Consider the following 13875-nt stretch of genomic DNA (forward strand, 5'->3'; position numbering starts at 1 on the left):
AATAACTTGTTCTCAAAGAGCTCCACACAGCTTTTGAAACAAGACACAGCCTCTTAAAAATAGCATTTGTGTTACCATAATGTTTCCCTGCACTATACATTGTACCAGTAATTATGGGAAGGTTCAGATTGGTTACCTTATGAGGGAAGCTTACATTGATTGAGTTCCTGATATTGTTTTTCTTCCCAGATAGCAAGGAGATACAATACAATTTTTGTACTGAAATGATAAAGCAGCAATTTTCCATACAGTTGGAACCTTTAAATCTTTAAGGAAGAGGAGAAAGAGATAGACAGAGACACAGAGAGATAGAGATAGGAGACAGAAACAGAGACACACACATACACATAGAGTTAAGTTTTCAAGGAGTCCAAATATTTAATGCTTTTTTTTTTTTTTTTTTTTTTTTTTTTTTTTTTTTTTTTTGAGGAGATGGAGGAAGGCCCTCTGCCTCAAAGGCATTTCAGAGCAGAAGACTGGGACTCCAGTCATTGGTTGTAGCACTTTGTTCAGACTAGTTCCAAGAAAGTCTCTTCCTTGTCAACTTCCTCTTCCCATTACTGCCTATTAACTGACAATGTAACATATTCTAATTATTTCTTGAATTCAGCCTTTCTAGTAGACTGAAGTTTTGCCTTAACTATACCGAGGCCAAGAGAGAAATTAAGTTAAATTTAAATGAAGGTAGAAAGCCAAACTTTGCTTTAATGTTGGAAATCTTCCTAACAGGAACTTCCAAGAAATTATAATCATACTCCTTTTAGTATAAAACTCATTTAGTATAAACTCCATAAAGAATAAAAGGAGAGGACCTGAGGGACCTTCCTATTTCCCCTTAGCTTAACATAGTGCAAGTTAATTATTATAACTGAGTGGATGGTTACTGCTTCAGAAAACTAACTGGAGAGTAGAGAGTGAAGTCAGGTAACTGCTTTCTGCAGAGATCTCAAAAACCACTTGGGGTCTACCAACATCAAAAATCTTTCTTTCCTTTCTTCTTTCTTTCCTTCCTTTTATGCTCTCTGGAGAAAATAATATAAAGTCAAGAAAAAAAATGATGTCATAAAACTAACACAATTTCTTCTATCATATCTCTTTTCACAGATCTCAGCAACCATGAAGCTCCTTATTCTCACCTGCCTTGTGGCTCTGGCTATTGCCAGACCTGTAAGTACATCAGGGAGTTCTTATCAGTAATTCTGTTCTTATAAAGGTCTATTCTTATCAGTAATTAGAAAGCTTCCCAAATGGCTACCTAAAAATTGATGTTGCAACTTTATTTGGTTTAATTTGCCATTTAAGCTTTCAAGCAAGCAGAATTGCTAATTTTGAACTTAGATTTGAATGGAAAAATATAAAGTCAATGCTGTAGGTGCAAAGATGAACAGTAGTGGAGGAAATTATGCATCTAGTTATCAGTGCATTAATATTTGCTCTTTCCTAACTCCCCCCACTGGGAGCACTGGAAGAGCACTGAATACGTATCTACTAAATCTAAACTGTATACATTTCCAAGCCAGACCATTTCAAGGTATAATGATTCCCCCTCCACCTTCAAAATACTCAAGTTTCTATATTTATCTAAACTAATACCTGAATACAAAATATACACTATTGAATAAAGTGGGAAATTTCATCCCACTGGCATTTGTTTGGCTTTTCAAATTGATCTGTATATGACACAATTTCATTTTTTTTAAATTTTTTATTCATTTTTCCAAATTATCCCCTCCCTCCCTCCACTCCCTCCCCCCGATGGCAGGTAATCCCATACATTTTACATGTGTTACAATATAACCTAGATACAATATATGTGTGTAAATACCATTTTCTTGTTGCACATTAATTATTAGCTTCCGAAGGTATAAGTAACCTGGGTACATAGACAGTAGTGCTAACAATTTACATTCACTTCCCAGTGTTCCTTCTCTGGGTATAGTTATTTCTGTCCATCATTGATCAACTGGAAGTGAGTTGGCTCTTCTTTATGTTGAAGATTTCCACTTCCATCAGAATACATCCTCATACAGTATTGTTGTTGAAGTGTATAGTGATCTTCTGGTTCTGCTCATTTCACTCAGCAACAGTTGATTTAAGTCTCTCCAAGCTTCTCTGTATTCCTCCTGCTGGTCATTTCTTACAGAGCAATAATATTCCATAACCTTCATATACCATAATTTACCCAACCATTCTCCAACTGATGGACATCCATTCAACTTCCAGTTTCTAGCTACAACAAAAAGAGCTGCCACAAACATTTTGGCACATACAGGTCTCTTTCCACTCTTTAGTATTTCTTTGGGATGTAAGCCCAATAACAGCAATGCTGGGTCAAAGGGTATGCACAGTTTGACAACTTTTTGGGCATAGTTCCAAATTGCTCTCCAGAATGGCTGGATTCTTTCACAACTCCACCAACAATGCATCAGTGTCCCAGTTTTCCCACATCCCCTCCAACATTCATCATTGTTCGTTCCTGTCATCTTAGCCAATCTGACAGGTGTGTAGTGGTATCTCAGAGTTGTCTTAATTTGCATTTCTCTGATCAGTAGTGATTTGGAACACTCTTTCATATGAGTGGAAATAGTTTCAATTTCATCATCTGAGAATTGTATGACACAATTTCATAAGAGGGAGGAAGAGAGATAGAGAATTATTTGGTTAGCCTTAAAACTGATTGGAGCAGCTAGGTTCCTCAGTGGTTAGAGTCAGGAAGCCTCATATTCCTGAATTCAATTACTCAGAAATTACTAGCTGTGTGGCAGCTCACTGGGCAAGTCACTTAATGTTATATTTCTCAGTTTCTTCATCTATAAAATGATCTAAAGAAGTAGCAAATCACTTCAATATCTTGCCAAGAAAATCCTAAATGGGGTCATGAAGAGTTGGCCATTACTGAAAACTAATTATCTTTTTTTTTTTTTTTTTTTTTTTTTTTTTTTTTTTTTTGCAGATGGTAGAAAAGATTTCAGAAAGTGAGGTAAGATACTTTCCTATCAAGTCTAGGAACCAAGTGCTCTGTGCATCAATTGATCAATCAGCAAGTACTTTTAAAGCACTTATTACACACCAGATTTTGTGTTCAGCACTAGGAACACAAAAATAAAAAAGTAAAATATCTTTCTTTAAGAAGCTGCCTGCTATGTTACTTGGGGTCAATTAGGCACAGACTCTAGAAAATGAAATATTGTTTTGCATACTGAGAAAGGCAGATGGGCTACAATCTAAATTTTGGAGAAAATAATCACATTGATGAGATCAAGGATCCTTTTGAATCTAATCACTAAGAAAAGATAGACATACATAGAAGAAGAGTAAGTCAGAGTACTTAGATGGAAAGTGTAGGGACTGTAGAAAACTTTGGTACAAATCTGAAGTTATTGATATTGAAGATATTGAAATTTAGCAATTTTGCCTTTAATATATAATATTAATGCATGAAGTAGTGTCATTTAATAAATTTTTATATTGTTTAGTCTTATATCCCCAATTTATAAATTCTTTGTGGGCAGAGATTCAAGCTTTTTTCTTTTTCTTTTTACTTCATCCCACCCATGGTACTTAGAAGTCATTCAAAGAACATGGTGTGAACTTCAGAAATTGCTTCAATAATAACTTGTCCAATTAAACAAATTCCTCCTTGTTTTGAATTAGTGTGGTGCACTGAATATATTTAGTCCATATTCAAAAATGCTAAATAGTGTTTTTTTTTTTCCCTTTACTAAGGAACATGTCACCGAAATCCCTGAGGTAAGACCTTTCCATTCAAATGGAACTATTGTTATATTCTGCAACATTTTTTAATCCTGAATGGCCTGTAAAATATTTTTTTAAATTTTTATTTCTCTTGAACAGAAGCACCTCAGAAGGAGAGAGAACATCCCAGTAAAGGTAAAATTCATTTTAGTGTTCTGGCAAAAATTATTCTCATTGTAGAATGGAAATTCTTGTCTTAAGCCTTTATTCTCAACCTTGATTCCATTCCTTTCCCTTTTCGTCAGCAAATTGCCTTCTTAAGCATCTCTATTCTCTTCCTCTAATCTTTGTCTTCTTCTCAAATAATGATCCTTTCCCCTCTTTTTCCACTGTTAAAAAAGTGAAACCTATCCTTCCCTCAAACTGTTGCTTTTTCCCTTTCAAAATCCACATTTCAAAAACAGAACTCATTTTCTTTCTTTTCAAACTTTTCTCTCTTCCAAATTCTATTTTTGTCTCTAAGAGGCATAACAAAAAACATTATTCTTGAATTACTATTCTTCCATATCCTACATATTCAATCAGCCATCAAATCTTATTATATCTTTCTTCTTGACATCTCTTGGACCTGACCCTTTATCTCTACTGACATAGTCACATGGCATTTTAGTTCAGGATCTATTGCAATGCCCCCTTCCCCTTATTTCAATTTATTTTCCCTGCAGCTTGCAAAGGTGATTTTCCTTAAACATAGTTCTGACATATTTGCTCTCCTACTACACAAGATATGTGAAGAGAGAAGAGGTTTATAATCACTTTTGTCAGAAAAAAAAAGAAAGTTAACAGCACCTTGATGAAGTGAAAGACCAGTTGAATTTGAATAATGCAAATTAATAGTGTATCCAGATCTATTCAGCTGCATGCACATGAGTAGAAATCATGGAGGAGGATGGTAAAAACAATGACAAGGATAAATTTGACTAGAATGAATAATTATAAATTCCTCTGTTTGACTTTCAATTTAATTAATTAATTAAATTTAATTAATTATCCCTAGGGATAAATTAATTAAATTTATTTATTTTAAATCTACAATGGTGGTATCTATAATGCTAAGCATTAATAGAGATACAAAGCTGAATAAGAAATGACCCCTGGTCTTAAGAATATTTTAGTCTCATAATTTTAGTCAGTTTTTTTTAGCACCCTATCCATTGGCTGCTTCTGTTTTGCAATAATTCTATTATTAGACCATAGGAAGTCCTTTTCCTTCTTCTTTCCCTCTCTTTTGTTTTATAGAGATTTATATTCAATCATCTAATTTTAGTAAGACATTTAAGAGTTTCTTGGACAGCAAGGAGAACCAGTCAGTCAACAATTAATTCAGACTACTCATTGGAAGGTTAAACATTGAAATTGAAGTTTAAATACTGCATACAGGGGTCAACTAGTTGGTGTAATGGGTAGCGCACCAGTCCTGAAGTGAGGAGGACCTGAATTCAAATATGACCTCAGATACTTAACACTTCTTAGCTGGGTGACCCTACACAAGCCACTTAACTCCCAATTGCCTCAACAAAATATAAATAGATGGAAAAATACTTTGGCCACATAATGAGAAGAAGGGAATCATTTAGTGGGTTCTCTTAGCCCAGGTCTAAACATTGACTTGTCATTACGCAAGCCTTAGGTTAGAAGTCTAGCAACTAATTTTTTATTGTTATTCCTATGAGAATGTCCCTACTTTTTCTCCCAATATCATCACTAACCAGCTACAGTTTCATCATTGACATATCGATGTCTTTTATCTCTTTCTAGAATGAACAATATCTTGAACTCAACCGTTATGCTCTGCCTCAATCTGAAATGATGAATCTTTATTATGAGCCTTTTTATTGGTTTGAAAAAATGAATAACCTCAAGATGACCAACCTTCTAAAAGACAAGAGAATGGCCATCCAGAAATATGTTGTCTCAGATGATATGCTGCCTCCTCTTCAGCAAAAACTTCTGCCTATTTATAAGTCAAAAGACCTGCCTCTCCTTCGCCAACAGATCCTGCCTGTCCAGAACCTCAGAATGCTGCGCCTCTCTCACAAACAGCGGACCCTTCCTGAGCGGGAGATGCTGCCCATTTCTGAGACAGAGCATCTGGCAGTTAATGAGAAAGAAAATATACCTGTTCACCAGAGAGAGCTTCTCCTTGATCTTCAGAGAGAGATGCCAATTGTTCGTAAGAGAGACATTCTTCTAGCTCCTGAAAGAGTAGTTCTATCTGAACGTGAGAGAGAGAGTCTACGTAATAACGAGAGAGAGGCTCTCCTCCCTGTTCACAAGAGAGAGATTCTGCCTCTTTCCCAGAGAGAGAACGTACTTTTTCTTCTGAGAGATGCTATTGAGCCAAGAGAGATTTTGCCTGTTCAACGCGAAGTCATGCCTGAAGCGGAGAACCTTGACGTCTATCCATTTCCTCAACCAGTGGCCAACTTTTATTATCCCACTGAAGTGAATGAGGTAAATTCATTTATCATATGCCGTTGAAACTATGATCCAAATTTCATCATAGGATTTTTTTTCTACAAGAAAAAATACTAAATAATATTGTTGGGTGGTAGATAGGAATAAGAAAAAGTGCCATGGATTGAAAATGTTCAGGAAGGATGGAAATATAACCAGTAGAGAACTGGTGAACAGAGGTCAAGGACTGAGTAAAGGGCACTTGACTTTACATTTTCAAAGTGATTGCCGTCCTTTTTAGTGCTTAGAAGAGGCATTATTGCTCATGGTAATTGATCTTCTTTTAGATCAAAAGTTCCTAAGCCAGGAGTTCATCCATAAATTTCAGGGAACTGTGAACTTGGATGGGAGAAAAAATGTATCTTTATTCTCACTAACTTCTACATGAAATTTCAAATTCAAATATAGACAACAAAAGATTATTCTGAGAAGAGGCCTGGAGGCAGACATCCAAGAAGGCCTATAACACAAAAAAATCAACAACCCCTACTTTAGATTATCAGAACTATTTCCATATACAAAAGACCACATGCTCCTTCTTCTGAGCTCCTTCCATAGTTTGGGGTTGATAAGAATAATAGAATGTGTATCTCTGCTTAGAAAAAGAATATAAACAATCACTTAGGCCATTATAAATTCACTGCAGTTTAATCCAATTCAATAAGCATTTCTCAAGCACTAGCATGTTAGCTACACTATGTCAGATCTTAGGAAAACAAAATAAAGGAAAATAACATTGGGGGAACATGATATCTATCTTCAAGTCTTGAAAGAAAGGAAATAGTTATTAAGTGCCTACTGTGTACTAGACTAAAAGCATTACAAATATCTCATTGATCTTTGCAACAATTTTGGAAGATAGGTACCATCATTGTCCCCATTTTACAGGTGAGGAAACTGAGGTAGGCAGTGGTTAGTTAAGTGGCTTGGCCAGAGTCACACAGCTAATAAATGTCTGAAACTGGATTTGAATTCTAATCTTCCTGCCTGCTAGTCCAATGCTCTATCCACTGCACCACCTAACTGCTTGTATGGGTGACCAAAAATCCCATTACCTTGTTCTTACAATGTACAAATCCATCAATCAACAAGCATTTATTAAAAATCTACTCTATGTCAGGCACTATACTAGGTGCTGACAATACAAAGGAAGGCAAAAATGTCTTCAGTTTTCACAGTCCAAGAAGAAGCAAGAAATTACAGCAACTAAATAATATACTTAGCTGGACATCTTGTATTAGGCATCTCTTTTCCCACTACTTCTACTCTAATGTGAATCATCTTTTTACTTTCCTCTCTGTTTTTTTTTTTTCCAGAAGAACTAATAGGATCACTCAGATGACTGTATCCATCCTGGTATTTGGTAAGTCCTTTGTGTTGGCAAATTAAGCCAATCTTCTGATTGTTTTTTACCCTGACAAGACCTTACGTCCCATGAAGGAAAAATAAGAAAAATAGTCTTATTCCCTTCCCTTGGTTCCAGAATTGCTCATTCATTATTATACTATGGCATCACAACTCTAAATGCTAGGTAGGTATAATTACTATCCCTATTTTACACTTGAGGAAACTAATACAAAGGTTAAATTCGTGTCCCAGTAAATTATTAGTAACAACAACAACCACCACAAACATTTATATGATGATTACTATGTGCCAAGCACAGTGCTGAGTACTTTACAATTATTTCATTTGATCCTCATAACAATCCTGGGAGGTAAGTGCTATTGTTATTCCCATTTTACAGAGGAGAAAACCGAGGCAAACAAGGTTAAGTGACTTGTCCAGAGTCACACAGCTAGTAAGTGTCTGAGGCTGAATCTGAACTCAGGTTTTCCTTATTCCAGCACTCCATCCACTGCACCACCAGCTGCATTTATTAAGTTTCACCAGTTCTTAGTTGAGTAACTTTGAACAAATCGCTTAACCTTTCCAAGACTCACTTTCTTCATCTATGAATTGAGCAATAGTGTATCTCCTTTCTGGTTCCTCACAGAATTAGGAGGAAAATATTTTATAAAACTTAAGTGTCATCTATAAAGAAGAGCTATTATTGCTGGCCAACTAGTAGAATTGTTGGCCTTTGGTAAAATGTGCTTTTATTAATCCTAATGCACAATAAGGATTGCTTCTGAAATGGACTTTAAAATAACCAGCATGATTTTCTTTTTTTTATTAACAGATTTGACTGGACTAGAAATTCTACTTGTCATCTCTCATCTATTTTTTGGTGTTAGAAGTAAACCTTTTCCTCCTTGCATCTTCTGGAATCCTACATTTCAATTGGAATTTGAAGGATTTACCTTTTGCCAGTTGGTGACTACCATGGTAACTACCATGGCCAGTTCCCAGATTCAGAAGAACCATCTTGAGTGGCCATTGGATGAATAAGCACCAGACATATTTGCCACATTTCTTTCTTAGTCATTTTGTAAAGCCAGTTTCACGAACTGTATTACTTGTAAATACCAGGATGCCTAACAATGTTATATATGGTCATCGTCTTTTTTTTTCCAATTCCTACAATAAATTATTCCTGCTGGCACATTGCACTTGACCTGTTTTAATTCTCATTCTTTGCATTGATCAACTCCCTTGCAAGAGCCCTCATCATGAGTGTTGCTAGTCCCCAAAACCACAAGGGTATAAGTTAAGTGCTTGTTGAAGATTGCTTTGAAATGTGAAAGCCTTATCATTGAGGATCTCCTCAACCACAGTGTGACATTCACCTCAGGCATTGTGATCTTCAGGTCTCTCCCTACTCCAATCCATATTTCACAATGCTGCTAAACTGATTTTCCTTAAGCTAATATCTGATTCCTTTTCTCTGCAAATATCCATGGCTCTCTATTTCTTCTAGGATCAAATTTCTTCTAGATCAAATCTTCTAGGATCTTCTATTTGATTCTTAAAGTCTGTTTGATCCCAACCTACCTTTTCAGTCTTATTGTGCAAAACCCTAGGTCCAGTACTCCATAGTCCAGCCAAACTGGATTTCTCTCCATTCTTAATCCAGAATGCTTCCTGTTGTTTCCAGGCCTTTGCATTGAGTGTCCTTCATGCCAGGAATGCCTTTCTCTTCACCTGCTTCACAAGGGATTTCTCCTTTCTTTTGAGACTCATTTTAAGCATACAGGAAACCATTTCTGATCTCACCTGCTAGTGTCCTTGCTCTCAAATCATCATTTATAGAGCACTTTGCATTTATTCTGTTTATATTTGTTCTACTTACACGTGTACCTTCTCCCTCTGATGGGATATATTACTCTCAAGAAGCAAAAATCATTTCTTCTTTTTTTCTGTCTATGTATCCTGAGTACAACCCCACATGTATGATACACAGGTGTTTAATAAGTGTTTGTGAATTAATCTACTTTATGACCATACTTCTTAATGATAAATCACTCTTCAAATTTAGCTAATCTGGTTGTCAAATTGATAACACACCACAGCCTGAGTGCTTGAAGGATTTTTATTTGGGCCAAAGGATCTATAATCTTATGACTAGTTCCACACCATTAGAAGCTAACATGATTCTGGGAACTCTAGCTTCTTTACTAGATTATCCTTGTGAAATTGGATTAGAAGGCAACAATCTCTTAAACCTGTGCCTTCACATTATGACTATTCATGTAAGCTACTCAGAATCACAGAGTATCAGTTGAATGAGACGTCAGAGGTCAATTACTCTCATTACTATATTAACAAGAATAGCTTCTTCAGCATTTCCAATAAATGGCTATCTTTCCTGGAAAATACTCAGTGAGGTCCCTTCTCAGGTAACCCATTCCTCTTTGGAAAAGTGTTCATTGTTGGCACAAAACCTAAATCTGTCTCTTCTAAACTTCTATTCTCGTTTTGCTTTTTCAGGTAAACCTGCTTCCATAAGAAAACTCCTCCGATATTTAAAAACAGCTCTTTTAGCCAGCCTAATCTTGTTTTCCAGAGTAAATATCCCTAGTTCTTTCAACCAATTCTCACGTGGAACTATCTCAATGTTGTATTATCCTAGTCACCTTTCTCTAGGTGCTCTCCAATTCATCCATGTCCTCCTCAAGTTTCAGCTCCCCAAAGTATATGTGACATTACCAGAGTAGAATACATTAAAACAATCACTTCCTTAGCCCTGGATCCTCTACTCTTAATTTGGCTTAATATGTTAATATAGTTTTGAAAGAGAAACTGTTACCTTATATTGTTGGTTTCAAATTAAGCTTGCATTTTACAATAACCTTTATATCTTTCCCAGACACAACACTAACTTGCCAAATTATTCTACATCTTGTATTTGGGGCATTGACAATTTTATTTTATTAGGTTTGGATCAACTTATCAAGATACTTATTAGATTCTGATTTAGTGTTAATTTTCTCTCCCATCTTTGTATATAATATTTATGGAATTTTCCATGATAATACAACAACAACAACAACAATAATAATAACTAATATTTATAGGAATCAAAACATTTATAATTTGTGATGTACCAAATATTGTGCTAAGTATTCTACAATTATTTTCTCAGTTGATCCTTATAACCAACCTGGGAGATAAGTATTTTGTGATTTCTATTTTACAATTGAGGAAACTGAGGCAAAAAGTTCAGTGCCTTGCCTAGGGTCACATAATAAATGTCTCAGTCCAGATTTGATCAGATCTTTCCAACCCTAGAACTGATGGTTTGTATACAGCACAAAATTATCAACAGTGCAAATCTACCATAGATTTGAGGTTATTCCATGTGAGAACTTTTTTTTTCCCAAATGAGATCTAACAATTAATAATTATTCTTTGGTTCTGTCTATTCAGTCCATTCTGAATCTGCTTAAACTGTACTATCATCATCGAGTGCACATTGCTCCATTTTCTTCACAATAATACAGTAAAATTAAAGCTTATTGATGGTCTAAAATCCATCATTCTTAGCACACTTGCTCCCTTTTCCTACCACTCTGCCAAAATCATTGCAGAAGCAGTCCTTTGTGATTGGGTACACCTGATCAAGGGCCATTTTTATAATTTTCTTTGTTTTGTGGCCAACTTATTAATAATGGATCTCCCCACAATTAGTAGGATGGAGCTCTAGAAAATAAATCTAGTCCATTCCTGGCTTTCTAACACAGTAGAACCTACTAAATCATGAATATCAGGTGCACCAGACTTCTGGAACTCAGGCTCAACTCCATGCCATACTAAAAGATATTGGAGTAGATAGAACTATCATAGAAAACAATCTAATATTTGAATAATATAGCAGCATGAGACCCTTTATTAAATTGTTTATTATTAATACAAATAATAGCATAAATAATGTAAAATATGGAGCTTCAAGGTTTAGAGTTGTATCATTTGAGTTTAGCTTGTATCATTTGAGACTCAAAAATCCTATATATTTTTTTATCATTTTATAGATGATGAGAAAATTAAGACTATAGAAAGATTAAGTGATTTTCCCAGTATCACATAACTGTAAGTGACTGCCATAGGGTTTCTCATCAAGGTCTTTCCTGATCCCAAAACCAGAACTCTATTTACTATGCCAGAATGGTCTCTCAGATTTGTTCATTTGTTCCTTCTTCCCTGTTTCCTTTGCCAACAACACCCTAGTTCAGCTCTTAAATGGATTATTGCAATAGTCTTCTATCTAGCTGAGTCTCTCTACCTTCAGCCTCTTCCAATATAATTTATATTTTACTTTTAGATAAATCACCCTGCTAAGCAAATCTATCACATCCTTTTTTACTTCAAAATCTTTAAAGATTCTCTCTCTGAAACATAGTGGAAAGAAATCTGGATAAGATGTTTGAGGAACCAGGTTCAAATCTCAGCCCTTTTATTTATTAACTCTGTGAGCTCAGTCAACCCTCTGGAACTCAATTTCCTCATTTATAAACAAAGAGGTTAGATTGGTGACAACTACATTACCTTCTAAGATCCCCATAATCAAATGGAAATGATTGAATAAATTTCAAATTCTTTATCCTGACATTCAAAACCCTACACAATCAGATGTCAAGCAGTCATTCTATTCTTGTCCCATAATAGTCACCTGATTGTTTCCTTCTGTCCAAATAAATAATCCAAAATAATAGCCTCTATATCGAAAGAAACTAGGATGTCCCTTGCTTTGCAAACATATTCTGAGCTTTTCCACTGCTTTATCATTGATAATCATTCCCTATACAGGAATATCATACACATAACATCTGCACCAATTGAAATTGTATTAATTGTACATTATAGACAGCAAAATGGATAATTTTGACTATATTAAGTTAAAAAGGTTTTGTACAAACAAAGCCACTGCAGACAAGATAAGAATGGAAGCAGTAAACTTGGGTAAAAATGTTACACTCAAGAGTTCTGATAAAAACCTCATTTCTAAAATATACGGAGAATTGACTCATATTTATAAGAACACAAGCCATTTTTCAACTGATAAATGGTCAAAGAATATGAACAGACAATTTTCAAATAAAGAAGTTAAAACCATTTCTAGTCATATAAAAATGCTCTAAATCACTATTGGTCAGAGAAATGCAAATTAAGACAACTCTGAAGTACCACTACACATCTCTCAGATTGGCTAAGATGACAGGAAAAAATAATGATGAATGTTGGAAGGGATGTGGAAAAACAGGGACACTAAACTGGAGTTGTGAACTAATCCAACCATTCTGAAGAACAATTTGGAACTATGCCCCAAGCTCTACCTAACTCTGCATTCTATTTGATCCAGTAGTGTCTCTCACTGGGTCTGTATCCCAAAGAGATCATCAAAAAGGTAAAAATGTGCAAAAATGTTTGTAGCAGCCCTTTTTATAATGTTAAGGAACTGGAAACTGAGTGGATGCCCATCAGTTGGAGAATGGCTGAATAAGTTATGATATATAATAGTATATTACAATCAGCAGGTTGAGTTTAGAAAGTTCTGGAGAGACACACATGAACTGATGCTAAGTGAAGTGAACAGAACCAGGAGATCATTGTATACAGAAACAACAAGATTGTACAATGAACAATTCTGATGGACTTGGGTCTTTTCAACAGTGAGGTGATTCAGGCCAGTTCCAATTCGAACATTGCCCTTTTGATTTTCTCTGAGAATGTAAGACCAGCATTTTTTTTTTCAATTCTTTTGGCATTCTTCTTTGTTCAATGTAAAGATCCATTCCTTAAATTTTGTGGTTTCCTAATTAGTTACTTCCACAATTTCTGATCTCCACTCTTAGAGAAAAAATTTGTTAAAATTTTAAATTTTACTATACTTTGTTCATAGCTGATTCCTGATGTTTGTAAAATAGGGTGTGTGGGTGTGCATGTGATCTCATTGACCTCTTCTAAAACTTTATACCACATAAAAGATAACTCACAAAATAAATATTGCATATAGCAGATAGAAAAATATAAGCTTATCTTCTTGTGCACATGTTTTTTTTTTAGATTACACAGCCCTTCAAAGGTTGAGCTTAACTTTTCAAATGTTTTCTTTACTACATGAATATAACTCTATAATGAATACTATGATTGGTCTGGGAACATCTTTTCACTGTTGTGATCTATATTCTCCAGCACTTTCCATTAATGAAGTAAGATTCAAAAGAATTTTTAAAAATTTTTACCAAAGTTCTCAAAAATATTATCCATGAAGAAATGCTTTCA

The 13875-nt window shown here is 35.0% G+C and overlaps 1 protein-coding gene across 1 annotated transcript; it reads left to right on the forward strand.

Moving 5' to 3' along the window:
- The first annotated feature begins 1116 nt into the window (after window positions 1-1116).
- CSN2 (casein beta) lies at window positions 1117-6237 on the forward strand. The gene is made up of 5 exons (XM_074275768.1): window positions 1117-1167; window positions 2954-2980; window positions 3727-3750; window positions 3856-3891; window positions 5515-6237. The coding sequence occupies exons 1-5, from the start codon at window positions 1117-1119 to the stop codon at window positions 6235-6237; spliced, it is 861 nt and encodes a 286-aa protein (XP_074131869.1).
- The last annotated feature ends 7638 nt before the right edge of the window (window positions 6238-13875 follow it).

Source organism: Sminthopsis crassicaudata, chromosome 6 (genome assembly GCF_048593235.1).
Source record: "Sminthopsis crassicaudata isolate SCR6 chromosome 6, ASM4859323v1, whole genome shotgun sequence".
Lineage (NCBI taxonomy): Eukaryota > Metazoa > Chordata > Mammalia > Dasyuromorphia > Dasyuridae > Sminthopsis > Sminthopsis crassicaudata.

What these genes read in the sequence shown, in the direction of transcription:
- CSN2 (XM_074275768.1), top strand. Translation starts at nt 1,117, where the DNA reads ATGAAGCTCCTTATTCTCACCTGCCTTGTGGCTCTGGCTATTGCCAGA. An exon ending in CTCTGGCTATTGCCAGACCT is followed by an intron (nt 1,168 to 2,953) that starts GTAAGTACATCA and finishes TTTTTTTTGCAG; the next exon opens with ATGGTAGAAAAGATTTCAGA. An exon ending in ATGTCACCGAAATCCCTGAG is followed by an intron (nt 3,751 to 3,855) that starts GTAAGACCTTTC and finishes TCTCTTGAACAG; the next exon opens with AAGCACCTCAGAAGGAGAGA.